Below are 24,895 nucleotides of genomic sequence, written 5' to 3'. Positions count from 1 at the left end.
AATGAGAAGCCTGGGGTTGTAGCTCAGTAGAATGCCTAGGGTGCATGAAACTCTGGAAGGTGGGGGTTTGATCCCCAGCACTTCATAAAATTGGGTGTACACCTGTAATCCAAACCAGGGAAGAAGTTGAAACTTATCCTCAGCTGTGTATGCCTCTGACACCTGCCTGAACTGCATCAGATAATATTAAAAAACCCAAGACAGCAAATAGAATGCTAATGAGAAACTCAGAGGCAACTACATAAAGACAGCATATTCTTAAATGAAAATGGAAGTTTTCCCTGAGGTAAATTACTATTTGTCACAATTCCAGTAAAATGCAAAGGTAATTTGAACTGGACAAGCTGTTTCTAAACGTTTATATGGAAAAATAAAAATGTCTTCCAAAACAATTTCTGCGGAGAAATTTCTACTGTCTCAGAACTGTGACCACAGCAGAATGTACTGACTCAAAAACACCAGGCATTCCAGTAGAATATTCTTAATGATCGATGAGGAAGAACTTCCTAAGCACTGAGAATCCAAAGCTATTTTTAAAGATTGATATCCTATAGCCCCTTAAAAATAACTGATAAAATACATATATAAATAGTGCAAGTATAAAGCTGGAGAAATATTTGAAATTCCTACCAAAGACCTAATATTCTTTCACAGAATTCTCACAACCAGTTCATTGTTTTGGTTTTGGTTTTTGAGATGGGGACTTAATTATTTGCTCTGACTGTCCCGGAACTCATTGTGTAGAACAGGCTGGTCTCAAACTCACAGAGACCCACCTGTCTTGGCCTCCCAAGTGCTGAGATCAAAGGTATATGCCATCACACCCAGCCCTACAACCAGTTTTTCAAAGGCCAATTATCTACTGGGTGTCAAGATACAAACAGTTCACACTCCTACACACACACACACACACACACACACACACACACACACACACACACTCACACACAGGAAAGATGCTTGATCTCTTACAAAAATCTATCATGTTTTCTGTTCTGTGAATGGCTAGCAATTGATAGCCAGAGAAGGGTAAGCATGACATAGACATGCATCTCTGGCAGGGATAGCCTATGTTGCAGCATTTTGAATTTATATTTATCAAATTAATCTGGGAATTCATGTGTATGCATATACTCATATATCCTGCAGATAGACTGGTTTGATTTTGATAATATAGTACATAAATAATTATATCTGGCTCTATTAGCATGAAGATTTTTATCAACCCAATTGAGTAGTTTTATGAGTAATTACTCAGCAGATGAGTAATTTTTGCAATACTGTGTAGTTAAGAATGAGACCGTGCCCTGTATATTGATAATAGAAGGGCTAAAAGATAAAATAAAAAAAGTTAAAGTGGTATCTGTAATAGATTGTCATGGTATACATTAAAATCATGATAGTAATGCGCAGAATATTGGTGGAAGTATATGCAGTTGCTGCTCTCAGTGGCTGTCTTGTATTAGACAGGGCACACTCAGTAATGGAAGCTCTGACCCCCAATGTTATCTCCCAGGAGGGAGAGCAGTGGCTATGGTAGTATCTAGGCTATGAATTTATACCTGCTTGTCCCTTGATTAGTATGATTCATCTTGGTCCCTATGTCTCAAAATGATCTGTTCTGTCTTGTTGGCATTTGCTAGCTCTATACTTATGTCCTGTCCCCTGGTGGTAGTTGTCAGCTCCATCATGGTCTCTCCATCCTATGGCATTAGTCCTGCCTATGATGGGCTTACCAGTTGCATTGTTTTAATGGACTTTCATAGTTGTGACCACTAGAGGGCATGTTTACATAATTCAAAAGCCTATGACTACCAGTTCTCAGTGCCTAAGCAGTTTTCTAAGGTTGCCCAGGAAAAGTGCTTTGTGTTTAGGAGATGCCAAGATAGTGTGAAATGAGTGGCCAAGGCTTCAGGAGACACACCTTAGCCACCTGAGAGCCACATAATGATGACACCAAAGTATCCAAAAATACTCCAGGTAGACATGTAATCTACTTCAAAACTTGAATAGGAAACAAAGTAAATCTAGGGCCTACTCCCCTTCCAACCAGACCACAATGCATATTACAACCTAAGCCCCTCTGTACAGAAAGCATGAGGCTGATATGCCCAGGAGTAGCTCCAGCATTGTCTTGACTACGCCAGTGAGAAATACCTGGGCAAGGAGAAGTGCAGAGCTAGTATATGGCTTTGGGGCCCTTATTAAGGAACCTGGCCCTTCTATATGGCACTAGAGTTTGGGGCAGTAAATATTAGGCTTTTGCCACATTCTGAAGATTGGAGGTATGAAGTAGGGCTGTGTCTAGAGATCTTGGTAAAATTGCTATATTTGGAATCTAAGGGATTAAGGTTAGAGTTAGCCGAAAATACAAGCCATCAGTTTGGATATAGTAATTCATCTGGGTGGGGAACATACTTTGGGACCACTGAAAGCACATGCAACAGACTTGAGCAAAGTTGTATATGTTCAAAGAGATCGGCGGGGTTGCCACAACAAGCTTGCATCTACAAATGGGTCATTGAGTATATTTTTCACAGTAGATGCTTTCTGTGGCCACTGACCTGAGAAACAGACCTATAGCACCTGGTACCACTCCCATTAGTCCACCCACATTCCTTTTCCCCAGACTTGTATCTATCTGGCCTTGCTGCATGCAGGCCGCTATCAGCCAGTCAACTCCTCCATTGCCCAGTGGAACACGTGGATTCTTAGCTCTGTACTTGTAAAGTTGATGGCCAAGAGTACTACCCCCTGGGGGGGGGGAGTGTCCCTCTCCACTCACCTGAGAGCTTATAGAACCAATTGCAATTGAGAGTGTAGTGTACTTGCAGTTTGGTTTTGATTCTTACCACTATATCAAGACAAACCACCAATATGCCAGAGGTCAGATTTTTTTTCTTCCTATAGCAATTGTGGTAGGAAACACCCTCACATATATAAAGTTGACAGTCTGAGGTGAGGAAGCAGGGTACATGCCATGGAGCCTCAATTGCCTGTTCATATAGTTTACCTATGACCTTTGTCATCATGCAGTGAATTAGTGGTCTACGACCAATGAACTGATAAAACATACATCACCAAGTTTACAGCTGGAGTGGATATTTGAGTGATATCCCAAATTATAGCAGGCAGTGGTTAGTCCTGGGTCTTGATAGCTCAGTGTCATGCTCTCCTGGGTCCAGTGACTCAAACATGAATTCTGTTTCCACATATGAGTACTTTCCTACAGACGGTAAGGCCTGGCCTCCAAATCTGAGGTCCACATAGCTTTCCAGAGACTCCATTCTATTCTTTTCTAATACAGATCCCTCAGGCACTATTAGACTGTTAACTTAGAGTTGGGGCAGCTGGCACCTTAGTTGGAATTTACTGAAGATCATTTTCTTGCTTAAGTCCATAGAAGTAAAATAGAGGGCTGGGGATGTAGCTCAGTGGTAGGGAATGTTCCTAACATGCACAAAATCTTGGGTTCAGTCTCCAATAACCCCCCAAAAGCTATACATTAAATAGGTTGTAGTTTCCCTGGGATCATATGCCAAATTTATCCCAACCTCTGGCCTTCTCAGGATATACTGTCCCCTAAAATCTGCATAGATTCTCTAGTCTGCGCCCCCCCCCCTCCCCCCCGTTTAAAGAAGTCTAGTCCTTTACCAGTCCATCCAAGGACTTGCAGGAAATGATACTGTCTCCTGAACTCCTTTGCCCTTGTGGTCCTGCTGTAACTCAATTCTCAGTCTCCAACACCTTGCTAGGGTTGCCAACCTCCTCCCACTGCACCTTGTCTCATACAGCCGGAGTCCTGCCTTCCACACTGCCCACAGCACCATCCATAGAAGACAGTGTCTGCATACCAGACTGTTGAGGAAGGTTTCAAGATAACAGGGCAGCGACAAGGAGCAGAACCAACTTAAAATACAATGATGGACATTTATCAGGGTCCTTGGGCAATGCTACCCAAGGCCTCACCAGCTACTTTCCATCTTTGAATGGAATCTTCTGCTGTTTCATCTCCTGCATTCATGCTCCTCCAGCTTTAGCCTCGCCACTCATCATTCAGCTACCAGAGAACAACTTCAGACTTCCTAATGCCTTAGTAAGACAAAGCAGTCCATTTCCTGTGGCAGCTTTTTCTATACAGACTGCCATAGCCAGTATGCCCATCAGTTCCCCTGAGGTGAACTGTTAGCCCAGCTGTCTATGGCATAAAATCACCACCATTTCATAATGCTCACAGATTGTTGGGGTCAAGGCCAGGCAAGATGTCCTGAAGCAACGATGACTTTGATATCTTTCTATATCTGGTGCTCAACTGGGAAGACTTGGCAGCTGGGATGATTTTAAGGCCTAGGGGCTGGAATCATATGAAAGCCTCTTCACTCTATGTCTAGTGCCTGGCTGTAGTGGGTCAAAGGCTGGGCTCAGCTGATTCTATCAAGTGAAGCATGTGTATAGTCCCTCTCCTTGTCCTTGTAGTTTTCGACTTCCTCACAGAATAGAGGTCACAGTGGTTGGGCTTCTAACATGGTGGCTCAGGGCTCCGGCAAACAAACGAACACTAGGAATACCCAAGGGCCTTGTATTCCTTGACCTTAAAAGTCATGTAGTCTACAGGTTCAAGGGACGTTCACATAGATCTTCCTTCTTAACAAGGAAAATAGCCAAAGGTTTGCAACTGTGCTTCAAAACGGCCACGTTCCCTTCCTGCAGATTGCTGACACTGATAAAGGTCAAAGATTCTCTGGGGCCTTGGTAGACAATCCCACCAGCCTAGTCCAGAACTTCCCTCAGTGATGTCTAAGATAGAGCCTCTCCCACAGCTTTCAACTCTGGGTCAGAACACCTGGCCTTGAGCTTGGTTCTATTTCTTAGAGTGTCAGGTGTGGGAGCTCAGTACACCTGTTGTCGGCCCCTCTAGCTATAGAACTCAGTCTAGCTATAGAACTCAATGCCAACTAGCTGGTTTCCTGGGAAAGTAACCCCAGTGGTCTTACCAAGGCAGGCAGAAGGGGCCTGGCAGACAGTGAGCAGTGTCAGTTTCAGTAAGCTTCTGTGTCTGCTGGTTATGACCCAGTCTGGTTTCCAGTGGGGTGATGCTGCTGTATGCGGCAGGACCGCTCCCTTGAGGGAGATCTCTTTGCAGTCCTGTTACCATTCCATCATGCTGTTTGGGAAAGAGACTTCTTTGGGACTTGTCTTGCAACACATGAGGGCAAAGGCAATGCTTCTTCAATTTATGTTGAAGAGCTCACAGACTCCCAGATAGATGACCCCACTTCTGCCCAAACAATGAGGCAAGACCTCACATGGGGTAATGAATTATTTTTAGAATCGTAATCCTGTTTCTGAGGTCATGGGCTTGTCAAGGGTCTCACCGTCAAGATGTGGTTCAGAAAAGGGATCCTGTATAGGACTCAGTCCTCAAATGTCTGTGAACTCCATAGGGAACAGTAACTGTCTGCCTGATATATGCAACATGTTGCTAAGTGCCTAGCCCTTGGTAAGCCCTGGTTCTGGCAACTTGGATAGCCAGCTGGGAAACTTCAGTGGTTATAGACATGACTAAATTGGGCAGGGGTGGTACACTCAAAAGCAACAAGGACCAGGTAAGTTGGTTGTAAGAGAAGCTGGCTGAGTGTGGCCTTGGGTCTGTAGGAGAATGTGAGGGTCAGCCACTTCTCTACTCTTCTATTACCCTGAAACAGCCCCAGATTTCTCACATTTCCCTTAGTATTCTAGAGAGGATGGAGAGAAATCATGTCGTTTCTCCCAGCTGTGGGAATGTGTTTGTGCTCATGCTTGTGTATGCGTGCAAGCATGTGGAGGCCAGAGATCAGCCTCGAGTGTGCTTCCTTGTGAGCCATCCACCTTGGTTTTTGAGGCAGGGTCTCTCACTGGCCTAGAACTGACCTCGCAAACTGACTAGTAGCCTTTTTTTTTTTTTTTTTTTTAATGTGGGATCTGTCAGGTCCTTGGGACAAATGGCTAACTGTGGTGCTTATTAGCATACCAAAGCCCGCGCTGGCCTCTAGGTTACTCAGAACCTGTGGCTCCTCTCAGCTCTTCTCACCCTGCGCCCACCCTAAGCCTCTCCTGCCCAGGGCCTCCCTTCCCTTCACGATGCTTCTTGTTCCTGCATAACCCTACCATATGGGCAAGCACTCTGCTCTCTCCTCTTGGGCCACTTGCTCCCCTCTCTCTTTTGCCCTCTTTGCTCTTTTGGTCCTCTGTACTTGGATCTTAGTCCCCTCTCACTCCCCACCTCTCTCTGGTTCAGTCCAGACTCTTCCAGATGCCTCTGGCTGCACTCTCCCTCATATCTACAACAAAAACCTCCTCCTCAACCATACCTTGGAGTGGTCATGTCCTCATTGCATTCAGGATCGAACTCAAGTCTCTGTCCTTACACTGCAAACACTTGACTGGCAGCTTTATCTCCCAACCCTATCCAGATGTTTAAGTGTTGTCAGGGGGGCTGGAGAGATGGCCCAATGGTTAAAAGCACTGGCTTTTAAAAAAAGCTTTTCCAGAGGACCCAGGTTCAACCCCCAGCTCCCACATGGCAGCTCACAATTGTCTATAACTCAAGTTCCAGGGGATCTTCTACCCTCACACCAATGCTCATAAAATAAAATACATTATTTTATATATATATAAAAAACCACTGTTCCAGAAAAGCACATATTGCAGGCTGGGTGCAACAGGTGCCCTGTAAGGCACAGGGTTAATTGAGTCTCTAAGCATTAGCAGAACTCAAACCCTGCCTTCCAGCACTCTGCCTGCAGAGAATAAATATGGGCCACTCCACGACCCTGACCTGGATGGGAAGTCATCTCAGACTTCCCACAACAGCTGCACTGAAAAGTCCTTCTTAGGCCTCTCTGACCTCTGCAAGAAGATTATACCTGTAAACCCCAGCAGCCCAAGGTGGGGGGAGGGGAAGAGTGGCCTGGAAGACAGGCAGGCCCTAGTCACCTCCTTGTTTCACCTGCTCTATCTTGGTGGTCCGTCCATTTAGTATTCCCTAGGTGCAAATCAGGTACATCTTGGAAACAAGTTTAAAGCCAAAAGTTCTGACCCAGAGCTGAAAGCTGTGGGGAGACTATATCCTAAACGCACTAGAGTCCTCAGCTAGGCCAGTGGAATTGCCTAGCAAGGCAATTTGATCCTTATTAGTGCCAGCATTCTGGAGGGGGGGGGGGGGGCTGGAGGGGGAGGCAGGGAATCTGGCAGTTTTGAAGCAAAGTTGCAAAATCTCATATATCCCCCTTGTTGAGAAGGAAGATCTGTTCGAACTCCGCTTGAACCTGTCCCATTGAGCCAAGACAGCTGGATATTTAGGATTTGTGGTAGTAATGAAGAAAAAGCACAAAGGGACATAAACAGGACGAGATGGCCTAGAAATGGGAGTGTTTACAGAACTTGGTTCTCTAGCTCTGAGAACCACAAGAGCCACAATATGCTAGATTGTGGGCCCGGGCAATACAGTGAGGGAAGAGAGCGGAAGGAATGGATTTCCATTCCCTGTGAGCAAAGAAAGAGACATTGTGAATTGGTAACGTAGCTGCAAGAATGAGTTCCCTGAGGGGAAGGCAAGGACCAGGAGAACTCAAGATACAAGGAAATCAGAGGGGTGGGCATTCCCCTTCCCTGTGGAGGGTGGAAGACCATTTCTGCGTTGGTAAGACGGGGACATCTCAGCAGAAGGGACCTAAATAGGGAGAGCGCATCCGGGATTCCCCACGCAAGCAGAAAGCGCAACCTCTTAGCCCTCTCGGTCCCGGCAAGGTTTGAAAGCAGCGGTGCTCTACTGACGCCGGAAAAGATGGAGCGGTTGCCACGGCAACGTGGAGCACTCATCGGAAATAAATAAATAAGCAGTCGAGTTGCCGCAGCCGCGCCCCCGCGGGACAGGCGCGCAAGGGAGGGGACCCCTCGGGTCCAGGTCCCCGCAGCCCGCGCGCCCTCGCCATTGGTGGAGACGGGGGGGGGGGGGGTCACCCCCGGGGGGGCGAATGGTACAGTCCTCCGCCCGCGCCCTAGCCCGGCCCACCGAGAGTGAGCGAGCACCGAACCCCGAGCCGCGAGCTGCGGCTGACCGGCTGACCGGCTGACCGTGGAGCCCCAATCCCAGTCCAGGACAGCGATGGAGGGAGTGAGCAGCCACCGCACCCTGTCCTACAGCCGCTGGAGCTATGACAGGTAGGGCGCGCTCGGGGAAGAAGAGCTCCTCCCGGTCCCTCCGGGTGGCCCCGCGTGGGCGCCTCTGACGCGCGTGCTCGAGACTGATGCTGCCGTGAGCGCCTAGGGCTACCAGCATGGATTCTGGTACCCGCATCCGCAGGCATCCAGGACCCGGGGTACCCATGGCCTCGGATATCCAGAGTCGAAGCTCGCCGGCATCCTCACACCTGCGGGCCAGAGCGATGGGAGGAGGGTGCGTGGGCACCGATTTCCTCGGGCTGTCACCCCGCGGTACGGGTGTGCGCTGGAACCCCGGAAAGGCCGCACCTGCCCCGCACTGCCGCGGTGCTCCCAGCCGACCCTCGGTGGGGGACCTGATTTGTCCGGGAGCGGACTGGCAGACTTGCACCTGGAGTTGGTGCCTGCTCCACCTGGCTGGAGGCATCACAGCCCGGGGCTGGGTGTCGGGGCGCAGGAGCAGCTCTGGGCTCTGGCGGGGGTGTCAGGCTCCGCGTTCACCCCGCGGTGATGGCGAGAGGCTGCCAGCGTGGGCGGCTTGGAGCCGCGCTCCCCACGCACTAGTCCTGGAGGAAGGAATCATCCTTCCTGGCAAAATGAGAAAAAATAAGGACGGTAAAATGAGTTAGTGATAAAGCAGAGTAGATTATTCAGACTCTATATCCGTTCTACCGTTTGTTTTTTCTTTTTTGCGTGTTAACTCCCGTCTCACATTTTAAAAGGAAACCATTCGGATAATAGTTTTGTTGATGTTTTCTTCTTTTTTTTTTTAAGTTCTCAGCTCTGTGTAGATCTCCAAAATCCTGGAGTGAATTTTCTGATCCCTGGCTTTCAGCAGTGAAGGCTGAAAGAAACTTCATTAACTGATCTCCCCGCCCCCTTGCTCTTCCCTCTACCTGCTTTGCTTCCCTCTGAGAAACCCTGGCTGCATCTTTGGTAGTGCTTGTTTTTCTAAGATTCAGAGGAACAGGTGTCCCTCCTTCCCAAGGCTAATTCCCAGAGGACTCCTCCTCACTCTCCCAGGGTCTCCCCTCGCTGCGATCCCATCTATCTCCTCTTAGCCGGCAGACACACAGGTTTGTCCACTCTCCCTCTTCTTGATGGTTGCATCCGATGCATCTGTTCCTTTGCATTCAAGGCCTCTTCTGGGGCGATAATCTTCGAGTCAGCTGGTTCACCCTCCCCAGCACAGCCCTAGCAATCTGCTGACCCTCCCCCCCCCCCCCCCCCCCCCCCCCCCCCCCCCCCCGCCTCTCAATTCTAGTGAAATTGCCCTTCTGAACAGCAGTGTTCTGTCTAGAGAAAAAAAAATGGCTGGCATATTAAACTCAAACGAAGAAAACCTACCAGCTTGTGTGTGATCACAAATTACACATTTATATACTTACACATTTATATACATGAACAAACATGCATGGAATGCAAACTATAGGCTGAGCACTGGGGACACAGAGGTACATGCTTCAAATGGGCTCCACTGTGTACAGTCGGGTAGTGACAGGTAGTAGCATATGCCAAATGCTTAATGGAAATGTAGAAGAAACGTTTAAAGTTACGATAATTTTTAGTAGTAACTAGGGTTTGTTTTGTGTTTTGTTTTTGCTTTTTGCCCCTATACATACAAACTAGAGACTCTGGACCTAGACAACCTGGATTCAAATCATGACTCCCCCTAGCTAACCTCAAAGAACGTCCCCTTTTCTGGGCCTCAGTTTCTTCATTTGTAAAATGGAGTCGTGTTGGCAATATTAAGTGAGGTGATAGCTATCAAGGGCAGAGCAAGCCGCTGGGACACAGCATTCACTACCATTGCGCCTTGATTAGTCAGTATTGTAATTGTCTTTGAGAACTCCGACTTTCGGGAGCTGGGTGGGAAACCATTGTTCTCCTTTTTAGGCCGTGAAGTGAAAATATTTCTGGGGTCCTGTCTCCAGGAGTCTTTCCTTGTTCTCCTGACATCAATATCTTGGGACTTTTGCAAAGAAAACGGAATCCCTGGCCCACATCCAAATTAACTGAATAAGGGTATTAGAAAGCTGGACTCAGTTTGCGGAGAAGTTTCCAGGTGTGAAACTACTGGTTGGACTGTTCTCTGGAGCACTGGTCGATAGCAACCACCTCTGTTTTGGCTTTCAAAACAAATATTAAATGCAAAAGGATCACACAACCTCAAAAGGCTGTGAAAAATATTACACAACATGTGTACAAGGTACACAGATATTAAAAGTTAAACTCTGGGCTAAGGATGTAGCTCAGTTGTTATGTGTTTACCAAGTGTGCAGGAGGTCCCAGGTTCAATCCCCAGCGTTGCATAAACGAAGCATGGTAGCACACAACTGTAATCCCAGCACTCAGGAGCTGGAGACAGGATGATCAAGAGTTCATGGTCCTACAGAGCAAATTTTAGGCTGGCCTGTGTTACATATGACCCTCAGAAAAGGGGGGTGGGAATTCTGATTCAGCTGTCTCACCCTGACCTCCACAAGTAAACTGGACTTAGTGGACAGTTCTCACGGTTTGGCTCAGGCTCAGCTTTTCTGGACCAGGCTTGTTTCTCAACTGGTACCCACGCTGGGAAAGCCAGAACAGCTGTCTCTTTCTCCACATGCTTTCTTGGGCTTGTTATATCATGACAAAAGGGTTCTCAGGTGGGGCACCTACATCATCTGCCGATCTCTTTTACTTCTCCATGGTTAGCTTCACTTCCATTGGCCATTACAGCTCTTCAAACTTCATCGTGCTCAAGACTTGATGTTTGTGGTAGTGCAAGAATCACACCAGGCATGACCTCTCGTCACTCTCTGATTTCATCATTTCCAATCCATTCCAGTCACTCCATTTGGGGGACTTTCGTTGTTTCCTTTTTATTTTTATTTTTGCTATTATAAACAAATGATAAACATCCATTTTGTGTAGAACTTTCCCTCATATCTGATTATGTGATTAGCACAAGCACCTTGAAGAAGGGTTGCTAGTTTTAGACTCTGGCTATTGCCAAGTTGTCTGCAGAGAAATGAATTGTTTTCTGTTCTTGCAGATCACTTTGAGTGCTTTCTTCAACGATAATCTACTCACCAGTTTGGCCTCTTAGACTCCAAGTCAAAGAGACATAACTACATAGAACTCCCTGGTTTTCTGTAGTCAACATGATCTGGCTTAAAAGCCCAGCTCTACCATACATACTGGTTATGTGACAGGTGGTGCAACCCCCATTTACAAAAGATAGTATCAGTCTCTTAAATCAGTCTATTCATTAAATACTTTTTAGCACTAATGGCAGGCAGTGTTCCAGAGACGAAATAACGCCGCAACCAAAACAGAGCCCCGTCTCATAGTTCCTGCTGACTAGTGGGAGTGAGATAGATAGACGTGGACGAAGACACTCGAAATGGATCATGCCAACCATGTGGAAGTGCAGAGAAGGAAAGGAAGGAGGACAGAGGCTGGCTGCAAGGGCAGTGGGGGAGGGAAATGGCCCACCCCACAGTGTACACAGACTGTACACAAGTGATTCTTCAGCAGACCTGTGGCCAGGAGCAAGAGAATGAACCCTATGGGGAATGGGGAAGAGGGTTCCCTAGGGGAGCAGCACTGGAAGGTCCTAAGGTCAGAATGTGGCTAGAGCTGGCAGGTGGTGGCACACGCCTTTAATCCCAGTACTCAGGAAACAGAGGCAGGCACATCTCTGTGAGTTCGAGGCCAGCCAGAGTTCCAGGGAAGGTGCAAAGCTACATAGAGAAAGCCTGTCTCGAAAAACAACAAAGAATGTGGCTAGAGTGTTGCAGAGCAAGGCAACCAGAATGCCCCTGTTCATCTTTGTAACGGTTTTTTCCTGTTCCTCTTCCAATTTCTGTATCTCACACACCATCCTCAGAGTACTGTTTCAATTTGTCAGTATGTCCTAGAACTTTAAACAAATGGCATACTCACCCCTGCCTGCTTTCACACAAGGCTGTTCAGCATTCTTCCTTGTTGCCTGAGTCAGTAGATCATCTCTTTACTGCTGAGAAAGTTTCCATTATATGGATATACTGCAGTTTATCTAGTCAGCCACAGGCAGACATTTGGGTTGCCATTAGTTTGGGACTATTGCAAATAAATACAATAAATATACAAATACAAATTTGTTACTGTCAAGTACAAGTCTGTGTATGAGTGTGTTTTTGGTGGTGGGCAAACATATAGCAGAGGAATGACTGGATTATATGGTCATTGTATATTTAACTTTTTTAAAAAAAGGTTTATTTATTTATTATTTATACAGTGCTGTGTCTGCATGGCCAGAAGAGGGCACCAGATCTCATTACGGATGGTTGTGAGCCACCATGTGGTTGCTGGGAATTGAACTCAGAACCTCTGGAAGAACAGCCAGTGCTCTTAACCTCTGGGCCATCTCTCTAGCTCTGTATATTTAACTTTTTAAGAAACTTTACCGAAGTGGGTAAACCATTGGGCATGTTCATGAACAGTGGTTGGGAGTCCCAGCTCCCCACATCCTTGGGACAACACTGTACCAGCAAACTTTTTAACTTGAAGCATTCCAGTAGGTATGTAATGGTATGTCCTTGTGATTTTATTTTGCATTTCCCTGATAACTAATGATGTTAAGCAACTTTTCATGTGCTTATCTTCCATCTTCATGTCTTTAGGAGAAAGTGTATGTTTAAGTGTTTTCCCTATTTTCAAACTGGGTGTCTGTCACCTTACTGTTAGAATTTGAGTCCTTTTGATATTTTGGCTATGTGTCTTCTCTCTCTCTCTCTCTCTCTCTCTCTCTCTCTCTCTCTCTCTCTCTCTCTCTCTCTCTCTCTCTGTGTGTGTGTGTGTGTGTGTGCAAACAGGAGCTCATGTAACCTCAAGCTCTATGGAGCTGAGGCTGGCCTCGGCCTCCTGACCCTCCTGCCTCCACCTTCCACACATGTGCTATGTTGCTGCCCTTCATTGATTGTACAGCCAGCTGTGTTGTCTCTGTCCTCTTGATTCCTTTCTGTCCTCTTACGTCTTTTCCAAAGCAGAAATTTTTACTTGTGATGAGATCCAGTTTATCAATATTTTTCTTTTATGGGTTATCCCTAAATATCAAGGACTTATTGCCTAACTAAAAGTGAAAAAAGCCAGACCCGTTTCCCAACCCTAGGCCGTTCCATTCCCTTCCTCTTTGGACCACAGTTCAGAGGCCTGCAGGCCTCCACGGAGCTAAGGCTACCAAAACCACAGTGAAGTGTTTCCCATGATTTAAATAAATGAATGAGACAAAAGTTTTCCTAGAAATGCCTCCTTCTTTGTGTTAAATTTAGGTCTGTCTTACTTTCGTGTGTATAGTACTGTTTTTGTTGTTGTTGGTTTTGTTTTGTTTGAGACAGGTTACCTTTGTGTAGCCCTAGCTGGTCTAGAACTCCCTGTGTAGACCAGGTTGGCCTTGAAGTTTGGCATCCCTCCTGCCTTCACCTCCCATGTGCTGGGATTACAGTTGCATGCCACCATGCTTGGCCATATAGGTATATAGGTTAAAAAAAAAAAAAAGATGGAGCTGGAGAGATTATTCATTACAGTGGTTAAGAGCACTTGCTACTCTTCCAGAAGACCCAAGTTTAGTCCGCAGCTCCCACTTCAGGCAGATCACAACCACAACTACAGCTGCAGTGGATCAGACACCTTCAATAGGCCTCCGCAGTTACCTGTACACATACTGTACACACACACACACACACACACACACACACACACACACACACATACACACACACACACACACACGAAACAAAGTTAAAATTTTAAAAAGATAATCAGTTGTTCCAGTTCCACTTTTTAAATTGTATGTTCATGAGTGTTTTCCCTGCATACATATATGTGTACCACACAAGTGCCTGGTACCACCAAGACCAGAAGAGCATACCAGACTCTCTAGGACTGGAATTACAGATGGTTATGAGCCATCATATGGGTGTTGGGAATTGAACTTGGGTCCTCTGCAAAAGTGGGCAATGCTCTTAACTACTGAGCCATCCCTCCAGCCCCCCCCCATACCACTTCTAGAAAATACTTTTCCTGTTTCTACTTTAAGCCTGTATTGAAGAATCAAGGTGACCAGGCAGTTGTGAAGTACACCTTTAATCCCAGCATTTGGGAGGCAGAGACAGGCAGATCTCTGTGACTTTGAGGCCAGCCTAGGCTACAGAGAGAATTCCAGGACAGGCAGGGCTGTTACACAGAGAAACCCTGTCTCAAAAAAATAAAAAAAGAAAGAAAGGAAGGAAGGAAGGAAAGAAAGAGAGAGAGAGAGAGAGAAAGAAAAATCAAAATCAAGGTGGTATGCACCAGCAACTGGGAGGCCAGGAAAGGAGGTCATTTCAGCCCAGGCATTCGAGGACAGCCTAGACGATATAGCGAAAACTAGTCTCAAAGGGGAGGGAGGGAACTGGGAGATCAGGAACAGCCAGTCACAAAGCCAGATGTCCTTGTTTTAAGTTATGTCTAGTCTGGCCCATTGATCCGGTTGTCTTTTTGCTGCTGATAGCTCACTGTCTTGACTCCTGCAGCTTTATTAGTCTTTAAATCAGGTAGTTAAGGACCTTCAACTTGGTTCTTTATCAAAGCCATTTTGACTGTAATAGGTACTTTTCAATTTCAAAGTAATTTGATGAGTTTTAAAATTCAACACAACAGTAAGACTAGCTTAGATATGTGTTGAGATTGTTGAATTTATAGGTCAAGTTGGAGAGAGGTGACAACCTAATACTCATAGGCTCTGTAGCCCAGGAGCATGTATCTCTGTTTATTCGGAGCATCATCTTTTCTCAGGCATGTTCTTCAGTTTTCGATGTATAGGCCTTAACTCTTGAAAGATTTTCCTTAAGTGTTGTATATTTCCAGTCAACCTTATAAATAGACTTTTTAAAAACTCCAACTTCCCTGCTTCTGAGATGGCCCACAGGCTTGCAGCGCAAGCCTAATAACCTGAGTTGCATCCCTGGAACCCACATAAAGGCGGAGGAAAGAGCAGACTGCAAAACTGTCCTTTTACCTCCACAAATACACATGGCACATGTACACACACAGTAAATATACATTCAGATTCCAGTTTCCAGTTGTGTGTTGCTTTGTCCAGCAAAACACAGCTAGAGGGTTAGCAGTGGCAAGCTGCATAGAACATAAGATGAGCAATTCCAGTGGTTTCTAAGTCCAATTCAGGGCCAGCCATTAGTTACATCCATCAGTAACCATTGTCCCTCTTCCTAAAACACACCATCCTGAACAGAAACTGTCTCCGTTGAGGAATAAGTCACCTTCCCTCCAGTTCTTGGTACCTCTGATTTACTTTGTATTTCTATGAATTTACCTGTACTTAACATTTCATAAAATTGAATAGCATGATATTTTTCCTCGTGGTTGGCTTCTTTCCCTTATTTGTGAGGTCCATCCGTGTTGTGGCAAGGACAAGAACTTCATTTCTATTTTTGATACAATAATATACCACATTTTGGCCATCCAGTTGTTCTGGTCTTTTGATTGCTAGGCACCACAGCTGTGAACATTGTTCTGCAAATGCCCAAGTCTCTGTTATTTAGAGTAGACTTGCTATTTGTTCATTCTTAGCTTTTTCTTTCTTTGCTTTTTTTTTTTTTTTAAGGAACCAAAACTGTCTCCTACTGAAACTGTACTATTTTCTATTTCCACCAGCAACATATAAGTGTTCCCACTTCTCCACATTTTCACGAACACCTGTTGACTTCTGCATTATTAGAACCATCTCAATCCGCACAAAATGGTATCCTCTTATGGCTTCAATTTTTGTTCCCACAAGACAAATGAGATTGGGCATCAATATAGTTTCATATGCTCCTTGGCCATTCATGTATCTTGAAGGAGAGTCTATCTTTTACCCATATTTTTTTCCAAGACAGGGTTTCTCTGTGTAGCAGCTCTGGCTGTCCTGGAACTCACTTTGTAGACCAGGCTGACCTCGAACTCACAGAGATCTGCTTGCCTCTGTGTCCCGAGTGCTGGGATTAAAGACGTGCACTTCCACCACCGGCTATTTTGCTCATTTAAAAAAAATCAGTTCTTCTTTATATTGTCCAATTGTCGGGGTTATTTATATATTCTAGACATTGAACCCTTTCAGGTGCATAATTTAAAAATATTTTCCTATCCCGGAGCTTCTCCTCCCACTTCCTTTACAGAGCCAATCAAATCACAAAAGTGTTGAGTTTTGATGAAGTTCAGTTTGTCTGGTTTTTGTTGTTATCCCTTTGGTGAGTAAGTTAATTTCCGAAGTCTGGATTCGGTTCCACCTGTGTGCCTGTCCTTATGCAGATACCTCACTGATTTGATTATTGCAGCTTGTGGTAAATTCTGATAAAGGATCAGAGATCAGGAACATGGCAGGCAGCATGTCAAGATGTAGCTGGGGCTCCCAAGAGACCAGATCCCTGAGATGCCACAGATGGGCCTAGTTTTCAGTTTAGACTTTATCTGGTTCATATCTCAGCTGCCTCGCCTCTTACGGTATACATACAATCCAGTGAAGGGAAATCTGCTTGTAAAGATTTAAAACTCACATGTGCTTGTAAAAAGAAACAAGGAGGTTACAGAAATGGCTCAGTGGTGAGGAGTACTTGCTGCTCTTTCAGGGGACATGAGTTCAGTTCCCTGCATCCATGTCAGGTGGTTCTCAACCATCTGTTACTCCATTTCCAGAGAATCCAACTTCCTTTTCTGGCCTCCTTTGGCACTTAGACTCATGTGCAATACACACACACACACACACACACACACACACACACACACACACACACTTAAAAATAAACTTTAAAAAACAAAGAAACAAAGGTAAAGTGACTTAGAAGTGTATCAAGGGAATAGATCATCCTCTTCAGCCTCAGTTTCCCCATCTATAAACTGGGAATGGTAACTTTACTGACATAGATGGGCCACTGTGGGACTCTAATGAGGAATTGCTTGTCTACCTCATCAGGTGGGCTGTGGATTAACAGGCAGATCATGTCTGTCCTCTGCAGGATTAGGACAGGTGAAGCTCCTGACTTGACTGAGCTGAAGCGTATAGAGGAAAGATAGCCAGACTGGCCTCCTCTACCGTGTGTTGTGTGCCTTTCTTTGGTCCCTTGGTTTTCAAGCAGAGTGCCATTGCTGGTTCCATTCTCTATGCCTGCTGGGAAGTTTCTGTGGAGTTGAAGAAGCAAGTAAACTTCTTCTCTTTTCTTGTGGTGCTTTATTTGTTGCTTTTAGGTTTTTGTTGGTTGGCTGGTTGGTGTTTTGTTTTGTTTTGGAAAGATTCTCATGTATCCCAGTTAAACTGACTATGGTGGCCTAGAATGACCTTGAACTTCTGATCCTTCAGCTTCCAGCTCTCAAGTGCTGGGATCACAGAGGGCCGTACTTGGTTTATGCAGTACTGGGGATTGAACTAAACAAGTTTTCTACCAACTGAGCTTTGAGCCCAAAGGAAGTAGTTAAATTCTTGTTGTGGGAATTGCCCCTCTATACCAAGGCTTACTGTATCATTCCAGAAGAACTGAACACTAACAAGATGTGTGCTTCTGTTTTAAAAAATTGGGTTCTTGGGGCTAGTGAGATGGCTCTGTGGTTGAGAGCACTCGCTGCTTCTCGGAAGACCCCAGTTCAATACCCAGCACCCATATGGTGGCTCACAACCTTCTGTAACTCCAGTTCCAGAAAATCTGTCATCTTTTTATGGCCTCCACTGTGACCTGCACTCAGGTATACATAACCCCACCACACATATCCATATTTGAAAATAATATTTAATTTTTTAAATTGAGCACTTGAGCTTGGCTCTCCACTATTTGGCCAGTGGTGAGTGTGGGGAGGGAGGTGAAGCCAGGGTTTAGAGACGTTTCAACAATGGTTCTGGCTTCTGCTTTCTAATGTTTCCGAAAATGTTCCTTCACTCTATTCACAGCTCTTACACAGAACAGGGGCCTTGGGAGAACTATTAAACTACCATGAGTTTCCCTGTCTCACCTGTACAATGGAGATCACAGTAATCCTGCCTGCCTTCGAGGGTGGTTGTGTGGATTAGATGAGTTACCATGTGCACGACTTAATAACTAAGTGCAGATTGCCCCGGCCAGTGCCTAGCACTGACTGCAGTTTGATGGTTTGCTGTTGTGATTGGTACCCAGCATGTGACAGGACGACATCCACTTATCTGTGCGGTTGAATCTGAAAGGGAGTTCCCGATACAGAGATAGGTGTGATAACTCAAGAAGACCCCACCCCAGGTGCTCAGGAGCTGTTGGAAGGAGAGGCAGGAAGGGAAGGACCTGAGAAGGCTGAGGGCATGTTGAAGGAAGCAGTCCAGGACTTGAAGCTTCATGGTGAATGAAGAGCAGGACATCGCCACTTAGGGCCAGTTGGGTAAGGAAGGCACAGTTGTAGGTCCTTGGAGCCAGAGAGGAACAAAATCACATGGGGACTCAGGGTCTCAGGACCTTCCAGTACCTGAGACATGAGTAACAAGGTTCGACTCCTTGAAGGAAGGATGAGAAGAAATCACAAGTACATCCATCCGTGAAACGGAGCCCCACCCCTGGAACTTGGACCTGTTCACAGCTCTGAGAGATCCCTCAGAGGGACCCACAGAGAGAGTCCAGCTAACTGACTCCACTCCTCATTGCAGGTGGGTCAGAGTCCTCAGAGAATCAGGAAGGGACTGAAGCAGTGCCTAGGGCAGCCAGGCCCAGCCTTGTGGCAGGTGAGCTCACTGTACTGCTTTGTAAAGTAGGAAGGTGTGTTGAAAGATGGAGGAAGAGTCAGCAGTCCATGGTTTATTTATCCCCCTCCCACACACTAAAAGCCCCCCGTGCTGGCTGTGGACCAGTCACTAGCTCCATGGACCTATTTCCCCTGAAGGTGAAGGAGCTGGACTAGTTAGGCAGGCACCATGCCTCTCATTAGAGGTGGGTGTAGGGGCCCAGAGGGCACTCGCTGGGATTTGTGGGTTTGTGTGTTCTGAACAAAGATTTGGACAGAGGCCAGCAGAGATAGTAACAGAAGAAAGAGTTTATAAAGGAAGAAAGGCGTTTCTGAGGGTGGAAGTGAGCCAGACCTTGAGAAAGGCAAAAGCCATAATGGACCCTGGCCCGAGCCTTGTAACCGGTTCATGGGTCGTTTATATACCACACGCTCTGCACATAGATATGTTGTTACAGGCAACCCTTGGTGGGAAGGGGTCCAGTCTTTTCTCTGCCATTAGTCCTCTTTCCTTCCTTCCTTCCTTTTTTTTTGTAATTTTCACATTTTATTATTTTTCCAAAAGTCCAAGTTCAGTGATTTTTATTTTCTCAAGAGTTAGGGAAGGGACACGGGTCTTACATGGAAGGCCCAGAGGAATGAACAAACATTAAAATGTCTCTAACAGCATGCTAACTTAGGATGACAGCATTAAGAGGTTTGCTTACTGTACGTGACCAGTGACATCAGGATGCGGGGACAGTGTTAACAGGGTGACAGTGGAGGGACATTAGAAGCCTCCTGCACTGTTGTAGGGGTTGAGACCAACTGTCTCATCAGACAGCAGTTCAGCACAAAGCGCACTCAGATCCCCTTCCAGAACATCGCCCTCCATCCTGCTCTCCTGTTTAGTGTGTGTACATACCGTGAGTGGAAAGGCAGGTGGAGGGATGATGTCAGGGAAGGCAGGATTGAGACCCCACCTATGACAGTGCTTTCTCCGAGTTACTGGGCAGGGCGGGTCTCCAGAGGCAGGTGAAAGGAGACTCTGCTGTGTTCCAGAGCTTCTCTTCTAATGGATATTTAGCAGGACAGGGCCAGGTCCCGCTGAACCTGACGAGGCAAATGGGATTCTTTGTACAGGGAGTCGGTGGGGATCTATCTTAAAAGGCAGCGAGTCAGGGGAGAGAGCTGCTTTCTCTCTGCCCTCGGTGGTAAGGACTCTCTTAAAGCCACAGTGCCCAAGTTGGGGTTCAGGAACTTATTCCCAGTCATCCTTCCTCTCCTGCAGCAGGCAGGTATTCTGGTGTCTGAAATGGCGATAAACAAAAAGAATTCAAGGTGTGTGTGTGTGTGTGTGTGTGTGTGTGTGTGTGTGTGTGTGTGTGTCTGTGCCTGTGTATGTCTGTGTCTGTGTGTCTGTGTGTGTGTGTGTGTGTGTGTGTGTGTGTGTGTGTGTGTGTGTTGGGTTTGGGGTGGTAGTGCAGACTTTAGTGTCAAGGCTTTTGTCCCAGAGGCATTTGTCAGGTGAATCCTACTAGAAACTTATGCCAGCAGATCAGAACCAATGTAAGAGTGATGAGCACAGAACTCAGGTCAAATGATGAAGTCACAGTACCTGGTGGCTTCTTCGTAGTTAGGAAAGTTGGGGTAATGGTGGCCCAGGATTGATTCTTTATAAGGTTCCATTCTGCAATAAAGACTGGATCCCACCTGGCTCTGCCTCCACACTCCTCTGACACTATAGATCAGTGCAACACCATGCCAGGAAGGCCAGGGGGGTTATGTCCCTTTCTCCACAGGCTGACATCCTGAGGAGTATCCTCATAGCCATCACCAGCTGTCTCAGAACAGAAGCTGTTAGGGTTGGGCTCCTCTGGAAGAAAGGTTTTGAGTGTGTGCATTTGTGCATGCACTCAGAGAACACCAATAATCATCCGAGGTGTGTGCACACGATACAGATAAGTTTGTGCATCCTTGGAGACAGGTATGTGTACACATGCCACCAGGGTGGCCATGTATCTCAGTGTTGTGTATCTGAGTGGAAATGCATGTAAGGAAAACAGAAGGTGGGGAGACTGGCCAGCCCTTTCTTTTGCCTCTCCATTTGGTGGGAGCAAGGGATGAGACTGGGGAGTGGGACAGTGTGGATACAGTTCCCTTCCCCTGAGCCCATTACTGGGTGTGATGAGGGCCTGCTGAACGGCTGCCGTTTCCTGGAAGTTTCTGCCAAGCAGCAATGTCTAAAAAACAACAACAAACCAGTGGCTCAGTAAGCAAGAGCCTGCACTGTTAGGGAGATCCACCAGAGGGGTCTGATTCAATAAGAGAGCTGGAAACAATCCCCATGTGGCCTTGGGCAGTGATCTGCAGAGCAGAGGGCCCTTCCCTGTCTGGCAGCCCATCACCAAAAGCTGAAACCTGGGATCCCACATCTTCTCAGAGGGGCTCTGGGGCACTCCAGGGCCTGCATCAATGTTGGATGAGCCCGTGCTGTGTCTGCATAGCCTCGATACCATCTTCCTTAGTCTCACTTTTAGTGTAACTTGAGAACAAGTGTACCAGCCCCATCCAGGGACCTGTGATCTTATTGCCCAGAGTCACCTACAAGGGAACAGGGGCTGGGGTGGGGAGTCTGGACAGGCCTCTGATAGTTATGTGTGTCCGTGGTTGGGATGCGAGTCCAGTGGGGCCCAGCCTCACCGGGCTAGTAGTGCCAGCCCGGCCTCTTCTTGGCCTCTGGCTCTCGGTGCTGGGTTACACTTCCTCCTCCCGCCTCAGGCCACCTCACCTTCCCCGGGTGTCATCTGTCTGTTGATTTGTCCCTGGGGCAGTTCAGCCCCATTCACCCCTATCCCCACCCCTTGCTCTGGGGGTTTCCTGCTGGAGAAGAGGTTGGAGGGGCAGCTGCTAGACCGAGAGAGACCCCCCCTAGAGGAAGAAAGGGGAATAACAATAGCATCAGAGCCTTCACTGCAGGTGAGTGTCCCCCACCTGAGTGCTCTGGGCCAAGATGAGGAGCTCGGCTCCTGACTCCGGGACTGTTCCTCCTCTAACCCTGGCCATGCCCTAAGAGATCTCAGTGAGTGTGCTGGTAGTCTCTGGGCACCCTATGTTTGTTGGCAGTGTGTACGAAGAGGCTATGTCCTCGAGATGTACTGAATCAGGGCATTATGGCCAGCGGACAAGTTCCTGCTTTTGTAAACAGTTTATTGGGGCATTGCTGAACCTCCTTGTTTAAATGCTGTCTAGGCATTTTCACTCAGCAATCATGGAGTTAATCTGGCTCACAAGTCTAAAATATTTATTCCTTGGCCCTTTAAGAAAAAGCTTGCAGCCCTGTGAGCTTTTCTCCAAGGCTGCCCTGCTTTACCCCACGGTGGCCATTCTCTCCGGTCCTCTCACAGCTGCCTCCCTCATCCCTATGCAACCCTCGCCCCGTCCGTACGGCGGATATACCCTCTGCTGAGTGTTCACCACTCGGGGAACATTACCTCCGGGGCCAGTCAACTCTGGTGATGACTTCTCTCTGGCAAGAAGTGAAAGTGAATGGGGAGGTGAGCACTCCAGAACCCGGCAGGGTAACAGGACCCTTTCCCACCGTCAAATCAGATAATTTGACAATGCCCATTGTAGCTTCTCTGGACCCCCAAGTCGATGTTGGTACTTGTAAGCCTAGGCAGGCCAGCTGAACATGGGCTCTGGTCACTTCCTGTGGGCCAGACCAGGAGCTGGTGACAGCTGGGGTCTTGCTGAAGGAGTGGAGAAATGTTTAGAAGGCTGAAGGATGTCCTGAAAGGGAACCTGGAGCTCAGCCCCTCCCTATCTGCTGCTCTGCTGTTTCAATACCCTGGGCCCCATGCTGCACCCTGTCCTCAAAGCCCCGAGTCTTTGTGAACAAAACCAAACCCATTTTCTAGGCTTTCTGTTCACATTTGAGTTCAGGGACTGGGACAGGTATGGAGGAAAACACCACTTGGCCTGAAGCTGCATCCCTGCTGTGACACCACTAGGTGGCGCCCAAGGTGCCAGCTCCTTACTCTTTCTGATGCTTGCCACCATTCACAGAGATCCAGTTATAGCCTGAAAGGCTGTGGTCACACTCTCTGAATCCCACTGGCCTGACCAGCTCTGTCTCTCTTGAGGATTCTCACAAACACCTCCAGGCTTGTGTCTCAGAGTGTTTCCTTGAGTAAAGACCATCAGGGCCCACCTATAGTTGTAATTTGCTGCCTGCTTATCTGTCTTCCCTTAGAAACTCCCAAACTCTAGACCTCTCAACCGGCCTAGATCAGACACAGTAGAGACAATGGAGATAGTTGGTGTGTCCAATGTATGAGCCACCATTCACTTCATCTCAGCTGTCTAGCATATGCTTCCTTAGTATCCAGCAGCCCTGTGAGAATCAGGGCAAAGAACACGAGACCCGGGAGCAGTCTTTCCCCCTCTGCCTTGGGTCTGAGTGGTGCCAGCATTCTAGAGGTCCAGATATGAAATGAAGAGCTCTGAGGCACTACAGGGTGGGCCAGAGGGGGCTGCTTATTTCCAGGTAGAGTTTTCTAGCCCCTGTCTGCAGCCAGAAACAAACAGGGACCAGAGGCATAAGCTGGGATGGGTTCTAGGGCCTGTCATGAGTCCACTCCTCTCACCTAGCCACAGCCCAAGCCAGTACAAGAGGCTCCTCATCTAACTAGGTGTCCAGTGGTCCTAGGCGCCCCTTTGAAGACTGTACTTGTGTTGTGTGTGGGATGGGGGAGGCACCACTTTTGATAGGGAGGGGTAATGTCTGCAGAGATCCTAGATCAAGTGGTAGGGGAAAGGACACGCGGAGTGAGGCCAGAGGTGGGACTCTGCTTAAAGACTAGGGACAATGGTGAGTCCCTCAGGAGCATTAGTTCCTAGGAAGAAAAGGTGGGTATTTCTGTCCACTGTGTCCCATCACATTGGCAGAGTCCAGGACAGCTTGTTCTCTTGAGTGTGGCCCCACGAAAGAGCCCTTAGTTGACATGCAGGTGCCATTTCTGTCTAGAACCAGGCTCCAGGAGAAGACTGGCATCACTCACCGGGGTAATTACTGGTTTGGGTTCGATTTCCATTCAAAACAGTCATCCCAGCCTGAGCTGGTGTCAGATCTGAAGGCTGATTATTAGGAACATTTATCAACAGCTTCTCAGCTCTGAGCAATTACAGCTAACCTGCTGTTCCAGGGAAGTCATGCAAGACTGCAGCCTCTTCCCTGCCCCCCCTTACTCCCTCCCCTCTTAGCAGCCAACCTGAGGGAGGGCAGGAAGTGGGAGCCACCTTATGAGTCACCATCACCCATGTGTAGGGGGGCCATGTGCATGCCAGGCACCTGTGCTTCCCAGAAGCCCTCTTCTATCAGAGTCATGTGAGTCTGCAACCAGTACACTCAGAACTGAGCTGAATCTGTGCACTTGGCAGATGGTAGCTCATGTACTGGCACTTTGTCACATGATATGTTTTCAACAGAGTCAGAGTCCCCAGAGGAGACTCATACTGTCCCACTCCTTCAGGGCCCAGACAAAGATGAAGTAAGAGAGACATTTATCTCTCGTGTATAATTAAAGGGATCTCTAGAAAGCCCATTAATCAAACCAGATATTGTAGCTCAAATGTCTGTAATCGCAGCACTCGGGAGCTGATGCAGGAGCATTGCCACAAGTTCATGGCCAACTTGGTATATACAGTGAGTTCCAGGTATAGGCCAGACAAGATAAAAGACCCCATCTCAAAAACAGACAAACAAACCATCACAAATAAAAATAATATTTTTATATAATCTCTGGAAAGAGATGGCTGCCAAGCTTGATAACCTGAGCTGAATGTCCAGGACCCATGTGGGGGAAGTAGAGACCTGACTTCCCCAAGCTCTCTTGTGGTTTCCACATGCACAAGTATGCCCACATATTAATTAATTGTTTTAAAGTATCAAAACACAACAAGTTCCCAAATACCT

At 47.1% G+C, this 24,895-nt stretch overlaps 1 protein-coding gene across 3 annotated transcripts in view; it reads left to right on the top strand.

Moving 5' to 3' along the window:
* Positions 1 to 8,073: 8,073 nt before the first annotated feature.
* The window catches only part of Tub (TUB bipartite transcription factor), an 81,310-nt gene continuing 64,488 nt past the window's right edge, over positions 8,074 to 24,895 (top strand). For 2 of the 3 annotated variants that reach the window (XM_052714126.1, XM_052714123.1), the window contains exon 1: positions 8,075 to 8,202. In XM_052714126.1, the coding sequence (XP_052570086.1) occupies positions 8,147 to 8,202 (56 nt within the window). In that variant the 5' untranslated portion in view covers positions 8,075 to 8,146. Of the gene's footprint in view, positions 8,203 to 24,895 lie in introns of all 3 variants that reach the window. The other variant, XM_052714125.1, reaches the window with a different exon arrangement.

This window comes from Peromyscus californicus, unplaced genomic scaffold (genome assembly GCF_007827085.1).
Source record: "Peromyscus californicus insignis strain IS unplaced genomic scaffold, ASM782708v3 Scaffold_4__1_contigs__length_199733344, whole genome shotgun sequence".
NCBI classification, from domain to species: Eukaryota; Metazoa; Chordata; class Mammalia; order Rodentia; family Cricetidae; genus Peromyscus; species Peromyscus californicus.
This window is presented reverse-complemented; position numbering and strand designations above follow the sequence as displayed.